We start from the raw sequence: 21,387 nt of genomic DNA on the forward strand, positions 1-21,387 counted from the left end.
TTTGCTCATCTTCACTGTGTTGCTTTGTGAGCTTATCAGATCATATTGCTCATATTCATGCAGTGTCCATGGGATGGGAGGCCTGAAATACACAGAACTGTATTTGAGCCAAAATGCACCTTGGCACGGCAATGAAATCTCTCCCCGCCCGTGAGAATATGCCCTTGAATATCTGAAATAACTATGAATATGGCTGCCTTTGAGAATGTTGTTGACTCAGTGGTGAAAGAAATGCTCTGTGCACCATCAGTAACATCATATTAGGAACTAGGGGATTTCTGAGTTAGAGGATAGAAGAAGAGAGACCCTGAGGACTCATGGAGGGGTGGTTATTCCATCCTTCCCCTCCCTGGTTGGTAGTTCAGCAGTTCGAGACCCAAGTGTCGCATGACGGAGTGAGCTCCCGTCTCTGGTCCCAGCTCCTGCCAACCTAGCAGTTCAAAAGCAAGAAACTGCAAGTAGATAAATAGGTACCGCTTCGGTGGAAGGTAACAGTGTTCCGTGTGCCTTGGCGTCTAGTCATGCTGGCCACCTGACCATGGAAACGTCTTTGGACAGCTCTGGCTCTTCGGCTTGGAAATGGAGATGAGCACCGCACCCCTGGAGTCGGATTCGACTGGCTTTCGAGCAAGGGAAACCTTTACCTTTATGCCACCAGGGGATAAGGGATCTGCACTTCTAGCAGAAAGCCCAATCCCCTCCTCAGTCACCTGACTGGTGGGGGGGAGGGGCTTTCAGTAGAAAATGCATAGGAACATCTTTTCTCCTTCAAGCCTCTCTCCCCTCCCCATTATCAGCTTGCTCTGGTCAAGTCGCTGTTGAGGTTTCACAAGATCTTGTTGGCCATTTTGGTTTAGTTCTGATGGGTATACTTCCATGGACATTGGTCTGTATCTTGCCACTCCTTTCAGCAAAATATGAAGCCTCTCTCCAGGCCTTAAGAGGAAGAGCCACTCAAGTTGAGAGGCTCTTTAGGATTGAGGGAGACTTCAAATATTGCTGAGTGGTAGGATACATGCCAACGTTTCTCCTTTTTGGAGGGTTTAAAATTGGAGTGTCTGCAGATCTGAGTGTCCCCCCAGGTTTGTAGAAAAATCACCCCCGCAATCTGTACATGCCCCCACAATGTGGATTTTTGATCTATACCTTAAAGCATTAGATATAGATGTTTTTTTTAGCCTGACCTAAGCACCTGCTCAAGTGGCTAAGACGCTGAACTGCAGGCTGTGGAAGGTCGGTAGTTCAGCAGTTCGAGACCCGAGTGCACGGTATGACGGAGTGAGCTCCTGTCTCTAGTTCCAGCTCCTGCCAACCAATCAGTTCGAAAGCAAGAAATTGCAAGTAGATAAATAGGGACCACTTCGGTGGGAAGGGAACAGCATTCTGTGCACCTTGGTGTTTAGTCACGCAGGCCACATGACCACGGAAATGTCTTCGGACAGCGCTGGCTCTTCGGCTTGGAAACAGAGATGAGCACCGCATCCCTAGAGTCAGATTCGACTGGCTTTCGAGCAAGGGAAACCTTTACCTTTAAGCACCTGCACCAGTTTCTTTGGGAATAAATGAAAGTGTCTCTTTCATTGTACGAAGTATTTGGTTAAAAATGTCACTTTTTAAAAAAATGTCACCTGTCAAACTTTACATCAGCTCAGACCTTACATGTTTCAGGGACCAACTTCATACTTTCTGTTCTTACATTCTTTCACTTTCCAAATGAGCCTCATTAAGATTTAGAGGCCCCACTCCTCTGTTTATGAGGTGTGATCACTGGAGGAAAGAAACACAGCTTGTTAGGTGGGCTTCCCTTGATTGTTCAGAACCAGATGCCTTCGCTCTGCAACTCTTTAGAAATCAATGTAAGATCTATCCGTTTAAATAGGCTTTCAGATCTCTGTGTGGAATATTTATTTATTTATATTTGGCTTGATTTTTATCTCGCCCTCCCTGCAAGCCGTCTCAGGGTGGGTCACAGTCGCAAAGGAGTCAACTATGACAATATACAAATTAAGCTGTTAAAACAATATCCTTATCAATTCAAAACAACAAGAAAACAATAGAGTAGGAACACTTCAATAAAGATACTCAGTTTGGGCTACTAATGAGCCCGCATGGTCAGCAGGGGAGGCCAGGACAGAGTTGGATGTCCGTCGCCTCATCTGAAAGCCCGTCGGAACAGCTCCGTTTTACAGGCCCCGTGGAATTGTAACAGATCCCGCAGGGCCCTGGTCTCAAGTGGGAGCCCGTTCCACCAGGCTGGGGCCAGGGCAGAAAAGGCCCTGACCCTAGTCGAGGCTAACCAGACATCCTTGGGGCTGGGAACAACCAGGAGGTGTTGGTCACTTGAGCACAACGCTTTGCGAGGCACACATGGGGAGAGACGGTCCCGAAGATATTCAGTGGGTTAAAATATTATTTAGCGTTTAGTGGGGTTTCTAACCATCTCTGAGGTACCTGGATATGCAGGATAAAGGTTTTTAATCTAGAAACAAAGATCACCTTTTATCACAGTCTCTAAACTTCTTTCTAGAGCCCTTCATACAACTAATAAGTGCAGCAGTCATCTGAAGTGTTTGTTCCCTGTTGGGTGTGCTTCGGCCGTCTGAACTGTGGCAGGTAGCATTTATTTAAGACTAGAACCTTCCGGACTGTGGCTGCCAGTTAGTGGCGTGTCCAAAGAATCACACCAGGAGGCTTGAGCTTCACCTCCAGGAGAAAAACGAAGACTGCTCTTATGCCCTTTTGGAATAGCTGCTGAACAAATTGATTCGGGGCTTGTGTTGTGCTTTGGAAATGGTCCTGTGGCTTTTTGCTGTGGGTAGTTCATCTTCTGTGCAGTCCCACCTTGGGGACTGTGCACGGACAGGCCTACCACGAGAAGATCTCTTTTTGCCACAGCTGGCCTGCACGTGCACAGGGACTGCACAGAAGACCTCGATAAACATCAGTTGCAGGTAAGTGTAACCCTGGGTTTGTTTGTTTTTTGTTTTATTGATTACCATTTTCATTTCTGTGTTGTTAATGTATTATCCACCGGTGGGGAAGTGAGGTTGAAACCTAACCTGCACAAAATCAATCATTCTGGTGGCGGTTCACGGCTGATTATTAGACCACCAGCTGTGAATCATATAATTAAATGGGTGGAAGGTGCTCATGCCGGGAGTTCAGACACCCATGCTTCTAGAGCGGTAGCAAGTTCTGCTGGTTAACAGTGGGCCGGAACCTCAGGTCTCGGGGTCTAATTGCTTCCCTGAAGCAGCAACTGTGTACAGCTTGAGCTAGATTCCCACCACTGACTCTCTGTGGTGTCTCTCATCCCCCACAGACCTGTGTTCTCTGAACAACGGGGGCTGCAGTCACAACTGCACGGTGGCACCGGGCGAGGGCATCGCGTGTTCTTGTCCTTTGGGCATGGAGCTGGGCGCCGACAACAAGACCTGCCAGATCCAGAGCTACTGCGCCAAGCACCTCAAGTGCAGCCAGAAGTGCGAGCAGGACAAGTACAACGTGAAGTGCTCCTGCTACGAGGGGTGGATGCTGGAGCCTGACGGCGAGAGCTGCCGCAGCATGGGTGAGTATGGGAGGAGGCTGGCACATAAGAGAGCCAGAAAAAGAGCAGCTTCTGTCAAGAGCTCCCTCAGGCCCACCCAGGGCTCTTTTTGTAGAAAAAGCCCAGCAGGAACTCATTAGCATAATAGGCCACACCCAAGAGCAGGAACTCATTAGCCTATTGGGCCACACCCCTGACAGCACAGCTCATTACACATTAGGCCGCACCCCCCATGTTACCAGAAGTGTGGTCATCCAGCCACACCCACCTTTTGCTTCTTATTCTGTTTACCTTGTTTGTTGTCAAAACCCAGGGCCTTTTTTTGTAGCAGGAACTCCTTTGCATGTTAGGCCACACACCCCTAATGTAGCCAATCCTAATGAGTTTCTGCTGTTGGGTGTGGCCTATTATGCTAATGGGGTTCCTGCTGGGCGTGGCCAACTTGGGAGCCAGCCAGAACTCCGTTCCTGTGCGTTCCTGCCCAAAAATAGCCCTGGGCCCACCTACCTCACAGGGTGTCTATTGTGGGGAGGGGAAGGGAAAAAGGAGTTTGTGAGCCACTCTGAGACTCCCTTGGGTAGTGAAGGGCGGGGTATAAATCCAATCTCTTCTCTCTTCTTCTTCTCTTTGAATGGATTGGAGTCTTGAAATCAAGTCCAGGAACAATCGGCACCAGACCCTCAAGTCTAATAACTCTGTGGCAATTGTCTTCATCCCATGGGTCAGGACCCCCAGTTGGGTTATAGAGCCCCTCTTCCTGTGCTGCAAGACCCCAGATAACTGCCTTTTTATTTTTTGGATTTCTTTTTGGGAGGGCCTGCTGCATGGAGGGTGAGGGCTCTGTGTTTCCTGCCTCTGTTTGCATGCCTCTTGAAATATGACAGTACGTTGAGATTGCTCAGTAGTACAAAGGATTCCTCCGCAGCTCTCACCCTCATCTTCGCTCCAGTACATCTCCTCGTGCTTGGATAGTCTTCCAGGTCCCATTTGGAGTGCTGCCCATAATCCTCTTGACACTGGCAAAGTCTAAACTCCCCCTCTTTCTGTTACATAACCCATGACTTCCGGTCATGCTTCAGCTGAGTGGGTCCCGTGCTTTGAGAATTTAAGATCACCACTCTGTGGATCAAGTGTGTTTTAGTAAGTATGGGTGAATTCTGAGCCATTTCATGCACTGCACGAGAATAAACCCAGGTGTTCTCTGATCAGCAGAGGGCAGTTCATCCTGGCTCTCTGGCTAGTGTAGCCGGATGATGAATACCTGTTTGTTGCGTTCACGCTCTGTTGTTCTGTTTTGAAAAAAACTACGAAAGATATGCCATTATTTTTTTGTGGGTGCAGAGTGAATCCCTTGTAAAATAGAGCTCCTTTCCCCCAAATATATGCTAGGCAAAACTTCCTGGCAAGTCAATGCTCCCTCTAAGCCGTGGAGTCTTGTGAGCAAAAATCTTACTTTGTGAGCTTCTGGCATTAACGTTGTGAGTGAGCAGTTTGGCTACTGCATAAATTAGTTTGCTCTGGAGCCATCCTCCCTGAGCTAAGACAAAAATCTGTGAACCGGAGGCTAAAATACTGTGAGCTGCCTCACACTAACTCAGCTTAGAGGGAACACTGCCTGGCATGCGCCTAGGCTGGAAGTTCCTCCAGCCTAAAGAGTCCTCTCCCACCTTAAGTGGCTGTTTCAGGAGCAGGGAGGGTAGAAGACCACAGTATGATGCTCACCACCATTTAGCGTTGCTCTCTCGGCCACTTTTCTGCTTTTGTCCCTGTCCTGCCCATGTGGCAGACCCGGCCTGGCCCTTTGCAGCAGTATTCACCTCAAGCATATTATCTGCCTCATCAGGCTTCCGTGAACAAAAAAAGGACTGTCGGATCGGGGTGGATGGAGTGTGGCTAGGGTTGCCAGCTCCAGGTTGGGAAACTCCTGGAGATCTGTGGGTGGAGCCTGGGGAGGACGGGGAGTTCAGTGGGGTGCAATGCCACAGAGGCCGCCCTCCAAAGCATCCATTTTCTCCAGGGGAACTGATCCTCTGTACTATGAAAATGAGCTGCAATTCCAGGGGATCCCCCCAGGTTCCACCTGGAGACTGGCATCCCTAGGTGTGGCCTAGGAGGAGCATCGTTTAGAGGAAATGGAATTTATTTTTCTGAAATCCTCCTTAAAATAAAAAAAAAGACATAGACACGGATTCCTCTGACTCTCTTTTTCTTTCCAAAGATGAATTACTCTTTCGTTCCCCTTGTATTTCTCTGTTGTAGTTTTCTGTCACACCTCTTTGCACCCCTTTGTAACTTCAGTCCTCAGAGGGATATTTGTTTGTTGATGTTGCACACTGCAGGGGTGGTGCTCTAGCAGGAGGAGAGGAAAGCTTGGGAAGACATTGCCCGCCTTTGTGCATCTGCAGAGTGAAATTTTTGCAGAGCCTCCCCTCCTGCCCCCTCTCCTCTTTGGACTTCTCTTGGAGCAAAACAGAATTGATTCAGAACAGACTCCAGGTTCCTAAAAAGAGGAAAAGAAACAGACGGTTGGTGTCAGGGAGACACTGGGTAAAAAGGAATTAAGAGAATTCCTCTTAACAATGCTGCTTTGGACCTTTCATACCTGCTGTACATGCAAGAAGGCTATCAGATCTAGCCAAGGCTTTTTCCCTCCTCTTTTTGAGGAACTAAATGGAAAACGGAGAATAAAAAGTGATGGGGAGAGACACAGCGAAGTTAGCGCTTCCCAGCAACCAAGAAATACAGCCGTGTTCCTGTCCTTTAGGGACTTGCCCTCATTCCACAGGGCTGCAGTTGGCAGGCACCAGAAAGCCTGCTCTGTTCCCAGTGCCCCAGGGAGGACTAGAATTGGGGCAGGGGGCAGATTTTTAAAAGGAGGCGTGCTCGTCATTTGCAGCGAGCCATTTCTTTTTCTCATGCTGGAGAATGAGGCCCACCAAGTTAGGGTTCTGGTCAGTTGACTGTGGGAAGCAACATTCATACAAGACCAGGAATGTGAACTGGGGAAAGGAAAGCAAGCTCATGGACAATTTCAACATAGCAATTATTAAACTACATAACGGCAACAACAAGTGTGGGGGGGCTTGCGATGAAGAAGGGGGCGTCAGTAGTTTGGAAATTTTGCTTCCCCGCCTAACCCTCCAGAGTTCTATAAGCTATCGGATTTGACTAAGCTAATGTCACCATCTCCTCCCTTTTTTCTCCTTTAACCAATTCTCCACATTCTTTGCGTTTTGGAATGCTCTCAGTCCTTATTACACCATTGCCCAGGGGAAGGGATGGTCTTCATTTACAACGTCTGTCTGTCTCTCTCTCTCTGCTCATACAGCTATAACCTTGAGCAGAAAATAAAACAATAAAATAAAATAACGCCTTGCTTAATATTCTTCTGCTGCTGTTTAATTATTGTCCCTAAAACTTTTGCCGCAGACAGAGTCACAGAATCATTTGTATCTGATAATAACCCCGTCACCTGTGCCCTCGTACTATCAGGTGCCTCCTCAGACCATTCCATCATTTGGAGTAAAGGAATAATTAAAATTGGCCCTCAACTCATTAAATATAGGACACTCCGTAATCATATGCTCTGTAGTGTCAACTTTATCAGATGAGCATCTACGTGTTCTATTCGTATATGGCACTCTTTTATATCTGCCCTCCAAGACTCCCGACGGAAGAGAATTCTTTCTGGCCAAAGTAAAAGCTCTTCGGAGCTTTGGTATTGTCAGCTAATAAAAGTACTTCAGCAGTCGCATCGGGAGGGCAATACCTAACTTAGACAATGAGCATACCCTGCGGGCGTTTACAAAGTTGTGTCGTTCTACATACCTGAGGAATCCTCTGCTTTGTCTGCATTTGGGCCTGACCGTGCTTCTTTCATGGTCAGCATGGGGGGCCTTGCGCTTTGGTCATATTAAGGTTTGGTGTGTAAGCGGGCTGAGCAGAGCAAGGCAAATCCCACGGCTGGAACGAGAAGCAGGCTATAAGACTGGAAGTAAAAGCCCTTTCTTGTATTACTTTTTTTGAAACGTATAAGATTGCTGTCAGGACACGGCTTTGTGCTCGAAGACCCGTGAAACGGTGGTTGCGGAGGAACAGTAATGCAAACCTCTTTCTTCCTTTCAGACCCCTTTAAGCCTTTCATCATCTTCTCCAACCGCCACGAGATCCGGCGTATCGACCTGCACAAGGGAGATTACAGTGTCTTGGTGCCGGGCTTGCGGAACACCATCGCTTTGGACTTCCATCTCAATCAGAGCTCCCTCTACTGGACCGATGTGGTGGAGGACAAGATATATCGGGGGAAGCTCCACGAGAACGGTGGTGAGCATTCGGGATGGCCACAGTGGTGGGATAAAAAGGAGCCATGCTGAGTTTCTCTGTGCTCTTTGGGGGGGTTTGCTAGCGCCTGAAGAGGGAGTGCTCCTGCTTGGTTCTTCCTTGTTCCCTTGCTGCTATGAGCATCCAAGAAGAGAGACGGCAATTATTCCCCAACGATATCAGTTTCCACTTAAATTCTAAGGGCAAACATTTCAATCAGGATCACATAAGGTAAATTACATGTGACATGTAAATACTTGCAGCCGTACCCCAGGATGGCCCAGACCAGGGGTGGCCAAACTTGCTTAACGTGAGAGCCACGGAGAATAAACATCAGATGTTTGAGAGCCGCAAGACATGAACAAATATTACCCGTTTTTACTGGGAAATATACAGATTTGCTTTCTGTGAACATTAAATGAGACTGCCAAAAATAATAACAAAAGCGGTAAAAGCAGATATTGATAATGATGTTTATTTGTCCAGTGACATTTGTTTGCTAATGATATTTAGCTTCCCCAGCCACCCTGCCGGGAGCCACACAATATGTGTAATAGAGTCGCATGTGGCTCCCGAGCTTCAGTTTGGCCACCCCTAGCCCAGACTAACCTGATTTCATCAGATCTCGGAACCTAAGCAGGGTCGACTCTGGTTAGCACTGGGAGACCACCACGTAAATCCAGGGTCATTCTGCAGCAGAGCCAAAAAAGATGCCTGCAGTTTAGACTCGGCGAAAAGCACTGGCGAATACAAAAGAAGAAGAGATTGGATTTGTACCCTGCCCTTCACTACCCGAAGGAGTCTTAGAGCAGCTTACAAACTCCTTTCCCTTCCCCTCCCCACAACAGACACCCTGCTGTGAGGTAGGTGGGGCTGAGAGAGCTCTTGAGAGAACAGCTCTGAGAGAACTTGTGACTGACCCAAGGTTACACCAGCAGCTGCATGTGGAGGAGTGGGGAATCAAAGACTAGAGTCTGTGCTCCTAACTACCACACCAAACTGAATAAAATGGTCTTGCAGTGCTTTCTGAGGTATTCTAACCACAGCTCTCCCCTAACCTCCTCAGGGAGCCTGTTTTGCAGAGTGGGAGCTATGATGGCAAAGGAATGGGCCAACTTAAGTGGGGGAACAATCAGTAGGTGGCAGCCTGAAGACCATATAGTTGGTGCACGAGGACCTAATAGATAGATGTCAGCAGCATCTGCCTTCCGTGCATCACAGACCTACAACCCAGTGCCCTGAGCGAAAAATAAGAGGTTGTTTGTGCTCCTAAAAGTCTGGCTCGTAAGGGTCAGGGTTTTAAAAAGCAAGAGAAGAGAGAAGACAAAGAGTCCTATCAGCCCCCTGGCGCTAAAAGCCGATTTCGAGGCATGTGGTCTGTCTTACGACAGGCAGGTTCTTGGAGTGCTCTCGAAGTTAAATAAATAAATAGGTAATAGGCTGAGCCCCAGTGGCGAAGAACAAATGCTCTGGGGGGATGATTAGATTAGCATTTCTAATCTGTGCTCAGTAATAGGCAGCCGGTTAACTTGAGGCGCAGCAGGGCTTCCGTTTCAATCCAACTCAATGAGACATTATCGTCAAACAAGGCAGACGAGTGTTACTAAATATATGGTGCAAAGGTAGGGTTATTTCTAACTGGAAACCCTCTCTGAAAGCGACGCCCGATGTCTATATCCTTAAATCCTTCAGAACTGACAGTCAAAAACTACCTGTTTACCCCACCTAAATGGTATCTTGCCCTGACCTGGTTATCCCAGGCCAGCCAGATCTCGGAAGCTAAGCAGAGTCAACCCTGGTCAGTATTTGGAAGGGAGACCGCCAAGCAATACCAGGGTCACAACGTGGAGGCAGGTCATGGCAAACCGCCTCTGAAGGTCTCTTGCCTCGAAAACCCCACTGGGTCACTGTAGATTAGCTGTGATGACGACAAAAAGGGGGGTATCTCAAAGACATGTACAGGAAGTTCCCCCTAAAATGCCACCAGACACAACCTCTTTTGCTATGGAACGTAGACCAGAAAGGGTTGATAAGCTGAGGGTACTGTTCCTGTCCCTTATCCAGCCGTCTTCTTACAACCCCGTTCAGTTCCTTACAATTTCATTACATCTGTTCGCCCCTAAGTATCCAACAGGGGCTGCGGTGGCTCAGAGGTTAAGACGCTGAGCTGCAGACTGGAAGGTCTGTAGTTTGGCAGTTCAAGACCCTAGTGCTGCGTGACAGAGTGAGCTCCCGTCTCCGGCCCCGGCTCCTGCCAACCTAGCAGTTCGAAAGCAAGAAATTACAGGTAGATAAATAGGTACCGCTTTGGTGGGAAGGTAACAGCATTCCATGTGCCTCAGCGTTTAGGCATGCCGGCCACATGACCACGGAGATGTCTTCAGACAGTGCTGTCTCCTCAGCTTGGAAACTGAGATGAGCACTGCCCCCTAGAGTCATATTTGACTGGCTTTTGAGCAAGGGAAACCTTTACCTAAGTATCCAACAGCATCAGACAGAATATGGGCCAGTACCCCATTTGGTGTTCTCTAGACAAGGCCCAGAGGAATCCTAGCCTTCTGAGTGTCTGTCTTCCCTGCTGTCTTCTTGACGTTGGGTGCATTTGAAGTTATCAGGTTCACACAGCCAATGGGAAGTCTTTTGGGAGGGAGGGAGGGAAATGAGGAGGGCCATGGGGGAGAGAAGCTTCTTAGCATCGGCCCACCCCTGACTACCCTCCTCTTCTTGCATCCTAAGCAGCAGCATTCAGTCCCTTTGGTAATGATACCTTCTTTCTTTTAAATGTTGATCATTATGTGGGAGTTAATTAGCGTTCCCGCGGCTTCCCTAATGATAATTACAGCCTGGCAGCTGCCTCGGCAACAATCTGAGCCTAACCCGATTAAGGGCCTCGGAAACATTGGTGATTCCAGATGGGGGGGGGGCACGGGAGGTCTCTGGGTGGCAGCAGGGTGCAGCTAGGAAATGCCCTGGCCACCCTGACCCATTCAATGTAGGTATCAAGGAAGAGATAACTTTGTCGTCAGGATTAGGGCCTGGCTGGTTGAGCCAGATCATGGTCTCCTGCCAAGGTCCTCCTGAGCAAAAGCGAATCTTATCTTTCTTTGGTCCCTTTTTGATCACAGTTCGCTTGTTGAATGTCTCAGGACTTGGGCACACATTACATTTGCTTCCTCTCAGAGAGCCAGTTTGGTGTAGTGGTTAGGAGCGCGGACTCTAATCTGGGACAACTGGGTTTAATTCCCTACTCCTCCACATGCAGCTGCTGGTATGACCTTGGGTCAGTCGTAAGTTCTCTCAGAGCTGTTCTCTCAAGGGCAGTTCTTGAGAGAGCTCTCTCAGCCCCACCTACCTCATGGGGTATCTGTTGTGGGGAGGGGAAGGGGAAGGGATTGTAAGCCGCTCTGGGTATAAATCCAATCTCCTCCTCCTCCTCCTCCTCTGTTATAGTTCTGTTTACATCTGGGCATTTAACACCTACCCCTAAGCAGTGAATCAAGGTACTGGTCTCAGGAGAAGCTAATATTGTGCCCTAGGGGAACAAATGCCCGAAATGAGTGCCTTAGTTGATTCTCCTACACATTTTGTGGAACTGATTCAGCTGCACTGGTTCAAATGTAGCATTAAGCAACTTTGTGCCAAGCTAAGTGCCTGCTTTATGAGCTATTGATCTGAGTGCTGTGGAAAGCTATGGAAGTAGGACATGAAGTTTCACAGCATGCAGTGATGCCAGGAGTGCCCTGCACAATTTAACTGAGTGCTCTAAGGGGATGCTGATTTTGGTGTGATTTGTGTTAGCAAATGCCCTAACCTGGATGACCCATGCTAGTCCAATCTCATCAGATCTTGGGAGCTAAGCAGGGTTGGCCCTGGTGGGAGACCAGCAAGGAAGTCTAGGGTCATGGCAGAGGCAGGCAGTAGCAAACCACCTCTGTTTGTGTCTTGCCTTGAAAACCCTCCAGGGTTAACATAAGTCAGCTGCAACTTGACAGCACGTTCCACTATCATATTAGCAAATACCAGCCACCAAAACAATCATTAGCTATTTGTGGGGAAGGCAAGGGGCTCGGTATAGCAGCATCAAGAGCAGTACAGAAGCGGGTGCAGAGGAGAGTGACGAGGATGATCGGGGCCCATAGGAGACCAGGCCCTACAAGGAAAGGCTGAGGGACTTGGGAATGTTCAGTCTGGAGAAGAAGAAGAAGAAGAAGAAGAGATTGGATTTATACCCCGCCCTTCACTTGGAGACTCAGAGCGGCTTACAAACTCCTTTCCCTTCCACCCTCCCCCACAACAGACACCCTGTGAGGTGGGTGGGGCTGAGAGAACTCTGACACAAACTGCTCTTTTTCAAGGACAGCTGTGCCAGAGCTTGTGACTGACCCAAGGTCAGGTGCAAGTGGAGGAGTGGGGAATCAAACCCGGTTCTCCCAGATTAGAGTCTGCACACTTAACCACTACACCAAACTGGCTCTCCTGGAAGAGGAGGCTGAGGGGGGTGGGACATGGTTGCTCTCTTGAAGTATCTGAAGGGCTGTCACTTAGAGGAGGGCAGGGAGCTGTTTCTGTTGGCAGCAGAGGGTAGGACTCGCAATAATGGGCTTAAATGAAGGGCAGGAAGGTACCAGCTGGATCTCAGGGAAAACTTATTTACAGGAAGAGTTGTGCAGCAGTGGCATCAGCTGCCTAGGGAGGTGGTGAGCTCCCCCTCTCTGGCAGTCTTTAAGGAGCGGCTGGACAAACACCTGTCAGGGAGGCTCTAGGCTGATCCTGCACTGAGCAGGGGGTTGGACTGGATGGCCTGTATGGCCCCTTCCAACTCTGTGATCCTAGGATTCCTTAATAGCCCAGGCTCGCCTGGTTTCATCAGAGCTCAGAAGCCAAGCAGGGTCAGTACTTGGCTGGGAGACCACCAAGGAAAACTGGTGCTGTGATGCAGAGGAAGGCGAAGGCAAATGACCGCTATTCATCTCTTGCCTTGAAAAACCCCACGAGGTGGAATTTCATCAGGTCGCCTTGAGTTGGTCGCGATTTGAGGGTACACTTTACCTTTAAAGAGGCTTCGTGGGTCTCGGTAGGCGTGGCCCAGAAGCTGTTCGTGGAGTCTGGCTTTCACCATTCGTATGGAGGTTGCCCGGGTGAGACTGTTAACTGGGTGAGACATCACCTGTTCCTGTTGTCTTCCCCGCAGCCTTGACTAGCTTTGAGGTGGTGATCCAGTATGGGCTGGCCACCCCGGAAGGACTCGCTGTAGACTGGATTGCCGGCAACATCTACTGGGTCGAAAGCAACCTGGACCAGATCGAGGTGGCCAAACTGGACGGGACCATGAGGAGTACCCTGCTGGCTGGCGACATTGAGCATCCCCGTGCCATTGCCCTGGACCCACGAGACGGGTATGGTATTGAAGGGAAGAGGCTGAGGTGCACTGTTACTTCCCTTTGGGCCAAGGGATCTCAAAAAGCAGCCTCAATCTCTCCCTCCTTGTGAGCAAAATTTCTACTTTGTGAGCCACTGGCAATAAAGTTGTGAGCAAGCCATTTGGCCACTGCATAAATTAGTTTGCTCCGGAGCTATCCTACCTGACCTAAGACAAAAAACTGTGGGCCGGAGGCTAAAAAAACTGTGAGCCGGCTCACACTAACTCAGCTTAGAGGGAACACTGGACCAGAGTGTTTTCTGCAAGTCTGTACACAAAATTTAGCACTGCACTCAGATCCCCGCATTTAGAGACCAATGCTCCCTCTAAGCTGTGGAGTCTTGTGAGCAAAAATTCTACTTTGTGAGCTCCTGCAATAAAGTCGTGAGGGAGTGATTTGGCTACTGCATAAGTTAGTTTGCTCTGGAGCCATCCTTCCTGAGCTAAGACAAGAATGTGTGAGCCGGAGGCTAAGAAACTGTGAGCTGGCTCGCACTAATTCAGCTTAGAGGGAACACTGTTAGAGACCCTCAGCTCTGGTGGGTTTTTTTTTGGGGGGGGAGGTTTCTAGTTCTCATGTCCGCAAAGAAGCACTTCAAAGGGTACAGGTGTTGCCAGGTGAAGTCATAGCAGGTAGTGAATCTGGGCTGTTTCACAACAAATACCCAGTAGGACAAAAAGGAAATAATGCCAGGTGATAGATGAATTATTTATTATACGCGTTTCACCATGCAGGCTTTGTCAAGGGGAATCTACAAAAACATAATTTTGTATTTAATTCAGATAATAGAAAGGCTCCTTGATAAAAGTTATAAATCATTCATCTATCACCTGGCATTTCCCCCCCTCCCCTTTTTGTTCTGTTGGCACACTGCTGGGTTCAGCCCAGTTTTTCTTCATTTTGCATCTCCCAGTACACATGACACACAACAGGCAAACAAGCTGGGTGTTCATGAAGCACGTTCCTGCAAGAAACTGGTTTGTAAGAATGTTACTGGAACAGAGACCGTCTCTACCCTTTCCGGGCTGGCTGTGACCCATATGGAGAGATTATTTGTCTCTGTTAAAAGCAAAGCACAGGAGACCTGTGGGATTTATTTATTTATTTGTTTGTTTGTTTGTTTGTTTCACTTTTACCCCGCCCTCCCCACCAAGCGGGCTCAGGACGGCTTCCAAAAACTGATAAGCGGTATACATTTTACAGTAAGGGCTTTAAAGGTCAAAACCAGCACCTTGAAACGAATCCGGAATGCTATTGGGAGCCAGTGCAGAGTCAAGTACAGGCTGGATGTGCTCCCACCTGGGGAGACCCATCAACAGCCTGGCCGCCGCATTCTGCACCAGCTGCAGCTTCCGGAGTTGCACCAAGGGCAGCCCCATGTAGAGAGCATTGCAGTAGTCCAACCTCAAGGTGACCATAGCATGGATCACTGCAGCCAGATCATTGCGTTCGAGGAAGGGAACCAACTGCCTAATCAGCCGAAGATGGTAAAAGACTGCCTTGGCAGCGGCTGCTACCTGGGCCTCCATTGTTAAGGAAGCATTCAGGAGCACTCCCAAACTCTTGACCCTCGGAGCTGGTGGGGGAAAAGCCTGTTGTCCTGTGCACAAAGACTGTGCAAACGCTGAAGAGATACGGCATCCCTTTCCCAGACAACTCTTACAGGGATGTCTCTTGCCTCTGTTCATATAAATGTAACCCTAGGAAAGTATAATAATTGAAGATTGGTAGCTAACTTCTGAACAAGGAAAATGCCGTTAGCTCTTGCAGAATAAGTGAAGCTCTGATCCGGTGTGTGGAGAAGGATGTTGCCTGTCTTATAGAATCAAAGAATCATAGAATTCCAGGGTCATCTAGTCCAACTCTCCGCACAATGCAGGATATTCACAAATACCTCCCCCTCCACACCCCCAGTGGCCGCTGTTCCATGCCCAGAAGATGACAAAAAACCTCCAGGATCTCCAGCCAAACTGGCCTGGAGAAAAATTGCTTCCTGACCCCCAAAGTGGCGATCAGCATTTCCCTGGGCATGTAAGAAAGGGCCACAAGAACTAAGCACTCATGCAACCCTTCCTGTCCTCCCTCTCATGATCTGTATGCCTTTTTCTCTCCAGGATACTTTTCTGGACTGACTGGGATGCTAGCCTGCCCCGCATTGAAGCTGCTTCCATGAGTGGTGAGGGAAGACGTGTCATCCACAAGGAAACCGGCTCAGGTGGCTGGCCTAATGGACTCACGGTTGACTACCTGGAGAAGCGCATTTTGTGGATTGATGCCAGGTTGGTAGTTGAGCTGCACTAGATATTATCTTAAGTTTTTCTTTTTGCAGCATGCTGCTTCCTTCGTGTATTAGCAGTGCTATTTTTGGGCAGGAACGCAGAGGAACGGAGTTCCGGCTGGCTCCCGAGTTGGCCACGCCCAGCAGGAACTCATTAGCATAATAGGCCGCACCCAACAGCAGAAATTCATTAGGATTGGCTACATTAGGGGTGTGTGGCCTAACATGCAAAGGAGTTCCTGCTACAAAAAAGCCCTGGGTTTGAACAACAAACAAGGTAAACGGAATAAGAAGCAAAAGGTGGGTATGGCTGGATGAGCCCACTTCCGGTAACATGGGGGTGCGGCCTAATGTGCTAATAAGCTGTGCTGTCAGGGGTGTGGCCTATTATGCTAATGCGTTCCTGCTGGGCTTTTTCTACAAAAAGAGCCCTGGTTAAGAATGTGGGTGATATTGTATCTTAGCCAGTCAGGGATTTTGTAGGGAGGCAGATTAACATTTATTAAAATGGGTGCAGAAGCATTCTCTTATGGGTAAATATTAATTTCCCCCTTCTGTTCATAATATTAACAAAGTTTTGCTGCTGTACTACTATTAAATATGATCGAAGTTGCCAGCCAGGGTGGGCGAGAAGGAGCTGAGACTGAAAAAGGAGGGGGGAGAAAAATTAGAAGTGGAGATGGATGAATGGCAGATCATGAAAGGAAGAGAGCAAAATGAAGGAGAAAGTGTGGAAAAGAGTTTGAGAAATGTAGGAAAAAGCAATGACGGTTTTATTTTTACTGCTCCTTTACAAGATCTGGCTGTGCAGGAGCTGGGTGGAACTCAAGGAAAAGGGAAACCATAGACCTAGTTAGGAGGCTGCATCCTGGCACTGACTATAACTTGTCTTGTCTGGTCTTGCCATGCTCCAGTGCTGGTTTGGCTGATAGGTTTAGCAGAATCTGAGAAATAAGGGTTACCCTCAGCCTCTTAGTAAACTTTGCAGAAAGGCTGAGCCAGCAGAGTCAGATACTGCTCTTTATTGTGCTCTGCCTTCCCTGCGCCCCTACTGAGTGTAGTCAGAACTGCATTAGTATTTTTAATGCATTCCCTGAATACAGCATGATGCCAAACAACCCCATTGCCAGAGCGACGCATAGCGTCACATCCTGGCGACGGTGGTGCAACGCGTATCACTGTCCTCTGTGGCAGGGATCCTGTGAAGACGTGCGGATCCCCAGCCCTATTTGACTCTCAGAAGCTGATACCCCCAAAAACCTTGTTCTCTAAGTTGCTGGCCTGTAATTTCCTAGTTCCCCTCTAGATCCCTTTTTATAATCAGTGGGACATGTGCTGCACTTCAGTACAGTGGCTGATTTTAGTGACAGGTTACATATGGGTGTTAGTACATGGGCAATGATGTCACTTCTGGGTTCACACTGAAAGTGATTTCTTGCAGTCAGAGCAACGGTGATTTTTGCCCCAGTTTGTAACCTGGGTAGGTGGCCTACTGCTATAGCAAGAGACCTGGCAGCCTTAGGGCCTACCCATGCTCAGTGCCCACCATTTCCTGCTTCCTTTCTCTCTCTCTCTCTCTCTCTCTCTCTCTCTCTCTCTCTGCATCCATTGTCATAGAGTTGCCATTCCATTCTTATCTTACATTCATATTGATGCATGCAGATTCTTGTGATCGCTTGCTTTTTCTGTCCCCCCTTTCTTTTTCTAACACCCTGGCTGCCTCTGAAGAAACACTGACATAGTCTGTCAATATTCCTCCACAGGTCGGACGCCATCTATTCTGCCCTCTATGACGGCTCAGGCCACATCGAGGTGCTGCGAGGGCATGAGTACCTGTCGCACCCTTTTGCCGTCACGCTCTACGGTGGTGAGGTGTACTGGACCGACTGGCGCACAAACACCCTGGCCAAGGCCAACAAGTGGACCGGTCACAACGTCACTGTTGTTCAAAGAACCAACACACAGCCCTTCGACTTGCAGGTCTATCACCCCTCTCGCCAGCCTCTAGGTGAGATGCAGCCGTGGGTGGGGAGCGAGGGGAGGGGTGCACCCAAGAGGACCGTGGGAAGTGAAGGGAGGTGGCTGAAGCTATGCTCACACTAACATTTAAAGGTCTTATACCCAGGCCAGAAGACTTTATGTTGCCCTAAGAGCTCATGGGTAACAAGAGTGTGTGTAACAGTTGTGCCTCCTTGCCTGATCCTTGATGAATGAGCCAGTTTGATGTAGTGGTTAAGAGTGTGGACTCTAATCTGGGAGAAGCGGGTTTGATTTCCCACGCCTTCACATCCAGCTGCTGGTGTGACCTTGGGTCAGTCACAAGTTCTCTCAACTGTTCTCTCAAGAGCAGTCCTCATAAGAGCTCTCTCAGCTCCAGCTACCTCACAGGGTGTCTGTTTTGGGGAGGGGAAGGGAAAGGAGATTGTAAACCGCTCTGAGACTCCGAGTGAAGGAGGGGTTATAAATTCAATCTCCTCCTCCTCCCCTTCTCCCCCACCTCCTCCTCCTCCTTCCCCTTGATTTTTTTTTGTACAGGCCTCCTAGAGCAATTGGGAGGCCTTTGAACTAGATGAAGTAAATTGGATGGCACTTGATAGATATTTTATGGTTTTTGAGGTTCTTTGTGGATTGATTTTCTGGGTTTTACAGTAGATATTTGGCTACTTCTTCCAGGTCTCTGTGCATCAGCCTTTTGGGCCTTGCACCTATTTAGAGCTTCAGTTCGTAAAGTTCTAAGAGCGGGCTTTTAGGCATGAAGGTCTTTTCCTTCAGAGGCATGCAGTGCAATCCTAAACAAAGTTACACCTGCCTAACACTTTTGAAATCAATGGATTTAGAACTCTGTTTGGGATTATACTAACAGATGCGGCTGTGCCTGCCCAAAGGGAAGAAGTATTGTATGCCCTCTGTTATTGTTTTGCCCACCAATGAGGCAGCAGAATTTTTCTACAGAGTCCCTTTTCTCTGAGGGTTAGCCTTGACCACAGAAAAAGATATCATCATTTTTCTCTTCTTGCATCCTTTTTTCCTCTTTTTCGTTTCTATCTGTTGTTCTTCTGTGGTGCACTGGCACCTGTGAAGAAGAAGACAATACAAAGTGTAAGGGGTTTTTTTTTGAGGGGGGGGAGACTTCCTTTGGCTACCAACCGTGAATAATGTCTGCTATGCTCTTAAGAATGACATAAAATTTAGACATGTATCCACTAGCTCAGACTGGGAAAGCAGGCAAATCTGATCCTCCAGGATATGAGCCACCCTCTAGGAGAGAACCTTTTCTGCCCAAGAAGCATTTTTAACCCACTTGAGAACCCACAAGGGCGGGAAGCATCCTGAATAAATAAATACCTGTTGCTGTAAATGAGCTGATGCCATGTGAGAGGAAGAGAGAAGGGCAGGCAAGCAGGTGGAGGGTCCAGTGGCATTTCCCCTTTGTTAACCCCATATGTCTTAAAGGCGCAGACAGAGTCTCTCAGCGTGGATACTTCCTTATGGAACATTGAGCAAGAGCAGCTGCACAACACTTAATAGCCTTTTCGGCTTTGCAAGTCAAAGCCTGATGGCAGATCTCGGACGCTAAGCAGGGCCGGCTCTGGCAAGTACTTGGAAGGGCGACCCCCAAGGAATACCAGGGCCGGGAGGCAGAGGCAGGCAATATCAAGCCACCTCTCTGAAACGTCCTAGGGGTCGCGAGAAGCCACCGTGACTTCCAAGCTTGCAAGCGCACACACACGCCCAAAATACTCACCGAAAATACATTTAAAGAATATTTAAATATGAAGGCAGAGCCGTGTGAGGATTGTAATATGTGGATGAGAATGGTTCAGACGGGTCTTTGTCACTGGTGATTTGGGGATTCCTGTTGTAGGCTGTCCCTGATCTGAATGGCCCAGCCTGGCCTGATCTTGTCAGGTCTCAGAAGCGAAGCAGAGCTGGCCTTAGTTAGTACTTGGATGGGAGACCACCGAGGAAGTCCAGGGTTCCTACCCAGGGGCAGGCCACGGCAAGCCACCTCTGTACGTCTCTTGCCTTGAGAATCCTACGAGGTCACCATAAACTGGCTGTGACTTAATGCCACTTTCTACCACCACCACTATTGTAGGCTGTAGCCTTGACCTTTGTCTCTTACCCTCTGTGTCACCTCTGTAGAAGCTCTGCAGGACAGAGCTGGAGGAGGCAAAAAATCCAGGTCTATACTGGCCAACTAGATAGAAATCATAAGAACATAAGAGAAGCCCATGTTGGATCAGGCCAATGGCCCATCCAGTCCAACACTCTGTCACACAGTGGCCAAAAACGCCAGGTGCCCTCAGGAGGTCCAAATCTCCCCTTCCAACATGGCTTTGTGTAACCTCTCCGATTGCTCCTGTGACTTCCGTGAGGTAGAGTTGTGTTTCTTCTCCTCTCTTCAGAATAAGCTTTGCGTTTCTCACAGGATCTGGGAGATCTTAACCTGTTTTCTTTCTTGCTTTTGTTCGCGGTTCCAGCTCCCAACCCATGCGAGGCCAATGGAGGCAGAGGCCGTTGCTCTCACCTCTGCCTTATCAATTACAACAGCACCTACTCCTGTGCCTGCCCTCACCTCATGAAGCTAGACAAGGACAACACTACATGCTACGGTAAATGAAAGGGGAGAGTTCCTGAGTTCCAGAGTGTGCGTACTCTGAAGAGAATAATGAGATCTGGAATAATGTTGTGTTGATATGGCCTCTGGGTCCGTGTGGACATTCGCCACACAACCAGTCTAGAATCTCGATACTCTCATCGCTAGTAAACCAACCTGTTCTTAATCATCGGAATCCTCTTTGGTGTGAGTTTTCTTCACGTCTTCCTGGCCTCTGTCTCGTTCTATAGAATTTAGGAAGTTCCTGCTGTACGCCCGCCAAATGGAGATACGGGGAGTTGACATTGACAGCCCTTACTACAATTACATCATCTCTTTCACTGTGCCTGATATCGACAACGTCACTGTGGTTGACTACGATGCCGTGGAGCGGCGGATCTACTGGTCCGACGTCCGCACGCAAACCATCAAGAGGGCATTCATCAACGGAACTGGTGTGGAAACGTGTCTGCAGGTGGGCACTATCCATCCATCATGCTGTCTTTCTCTTTCCCCTTTCCCTTTCTCCCCCTTTCACCTTGCAGCGCTTTGAGATGAGTCAGCCGGACAGAACTAGAAACCGTCATGAAAATTGTAAGCCTTCCCCCAAATTCCACAGGGGGTATTCGTTCTGGTTTTATTGCAGAATTCTTCTCTGGAATTCTCGATGGCTTCATGATGACTCTTAATAATGTATTTCTAGCAGCTTCCTAAACAGAGTTGACTTCAGCGGGTTTAGAAGGGTATAATTCAGCTTAGGGCGGTAGTGTTAACGCTAGCTAAATCAGGAGAAAGAAACTTCTTAAGCACTGTTTAAATGTGGAACAAGGTGATCTGTTTGGAAGCAGTTTTCCAAGTGTGTCGCGTTTATGTGTTCATTGAGAAAGGAGAGCTGCTTCCCTTATTCCAGAAGTGACAAGTATGTGATTGCCATCAAACCTTCTTTCACTCATTTGCTTTGCCTCTTCTTCATTTTTTTCTGCTGCACAGCACAACCTTTCTTCTGTTTGCAATAATGTATTCACCCAATATTTTGTTTGCAATAATGTATTTACAGAACGTCCCCCCCCCCATTTTTCTCATTCTTGCTGTGTTTTGCTTGCAGAAAAAGGGGAGGGAAGTTGAAAATATATTGGCTCAACTTGAGAAAACATCTGCTGAAAAAGTGGCAGAAAAATTACAGAATTTTTCGGGGGGGGGGAGGGGGATGGTGTAGCCTGAT

At 48.4% G+C, this 21,387-nt stretch overlaps 1 protein-coding gene across 1 annotated transcript in view; it reads left to right on the forward strand.

Moving 5' to 3' along the window:
* Positions 1–21,387, forward strand: part of LRP1 (LDL receptor related protein 1) — a 491,602-nt gene that overhangs the window by 332,417 nt on the left and 137,798 nt on the right. The window contains exons 26-32 of the mRNA XM_015409543.1: positions 3,323–3,568; positions 7,673–7,870; positions 13,059–13,263; positions 15,402–15,566; positions 17,329–17,573; positions 20,050–20,181; positions 20,417–20,644. Coding sequence (XP_015265029.1) covers positions 3,323–3,568; positions 7,673–7,870; positions 13,059–13,263; positions 15,402–15,566; positions 17,329–17,573; positions 20,050–20,181; positions 20,417–20,644 — 1,419 coding nt within the window. The remainder of the gene's footprint in view (positions 1–3,322; positions 3,569–7,672; positions 7,871–13,058; positions 13,264–15,401; positions 15,567–17,328; positions 17,574–20,049; positions 20,182–20,416; positions 20,645–21,387) is intronic.

This window comes from Gekko japonicus, unplaced genomic scaffold (genome assembly GCF_001447785.1).
Source record: "Gekko japonicus isolate JY-2015 unplaced genomic scaffold, Gekko_japonicus_V1.1 scaffold1353, whole genome shotgun sequence".
Lineage (NCBI taxonomy): Eukaryota > Metazoa > Chordata > Lepidosauria > Squamata > Gekkonidae > Gekko > Gekko japonicus.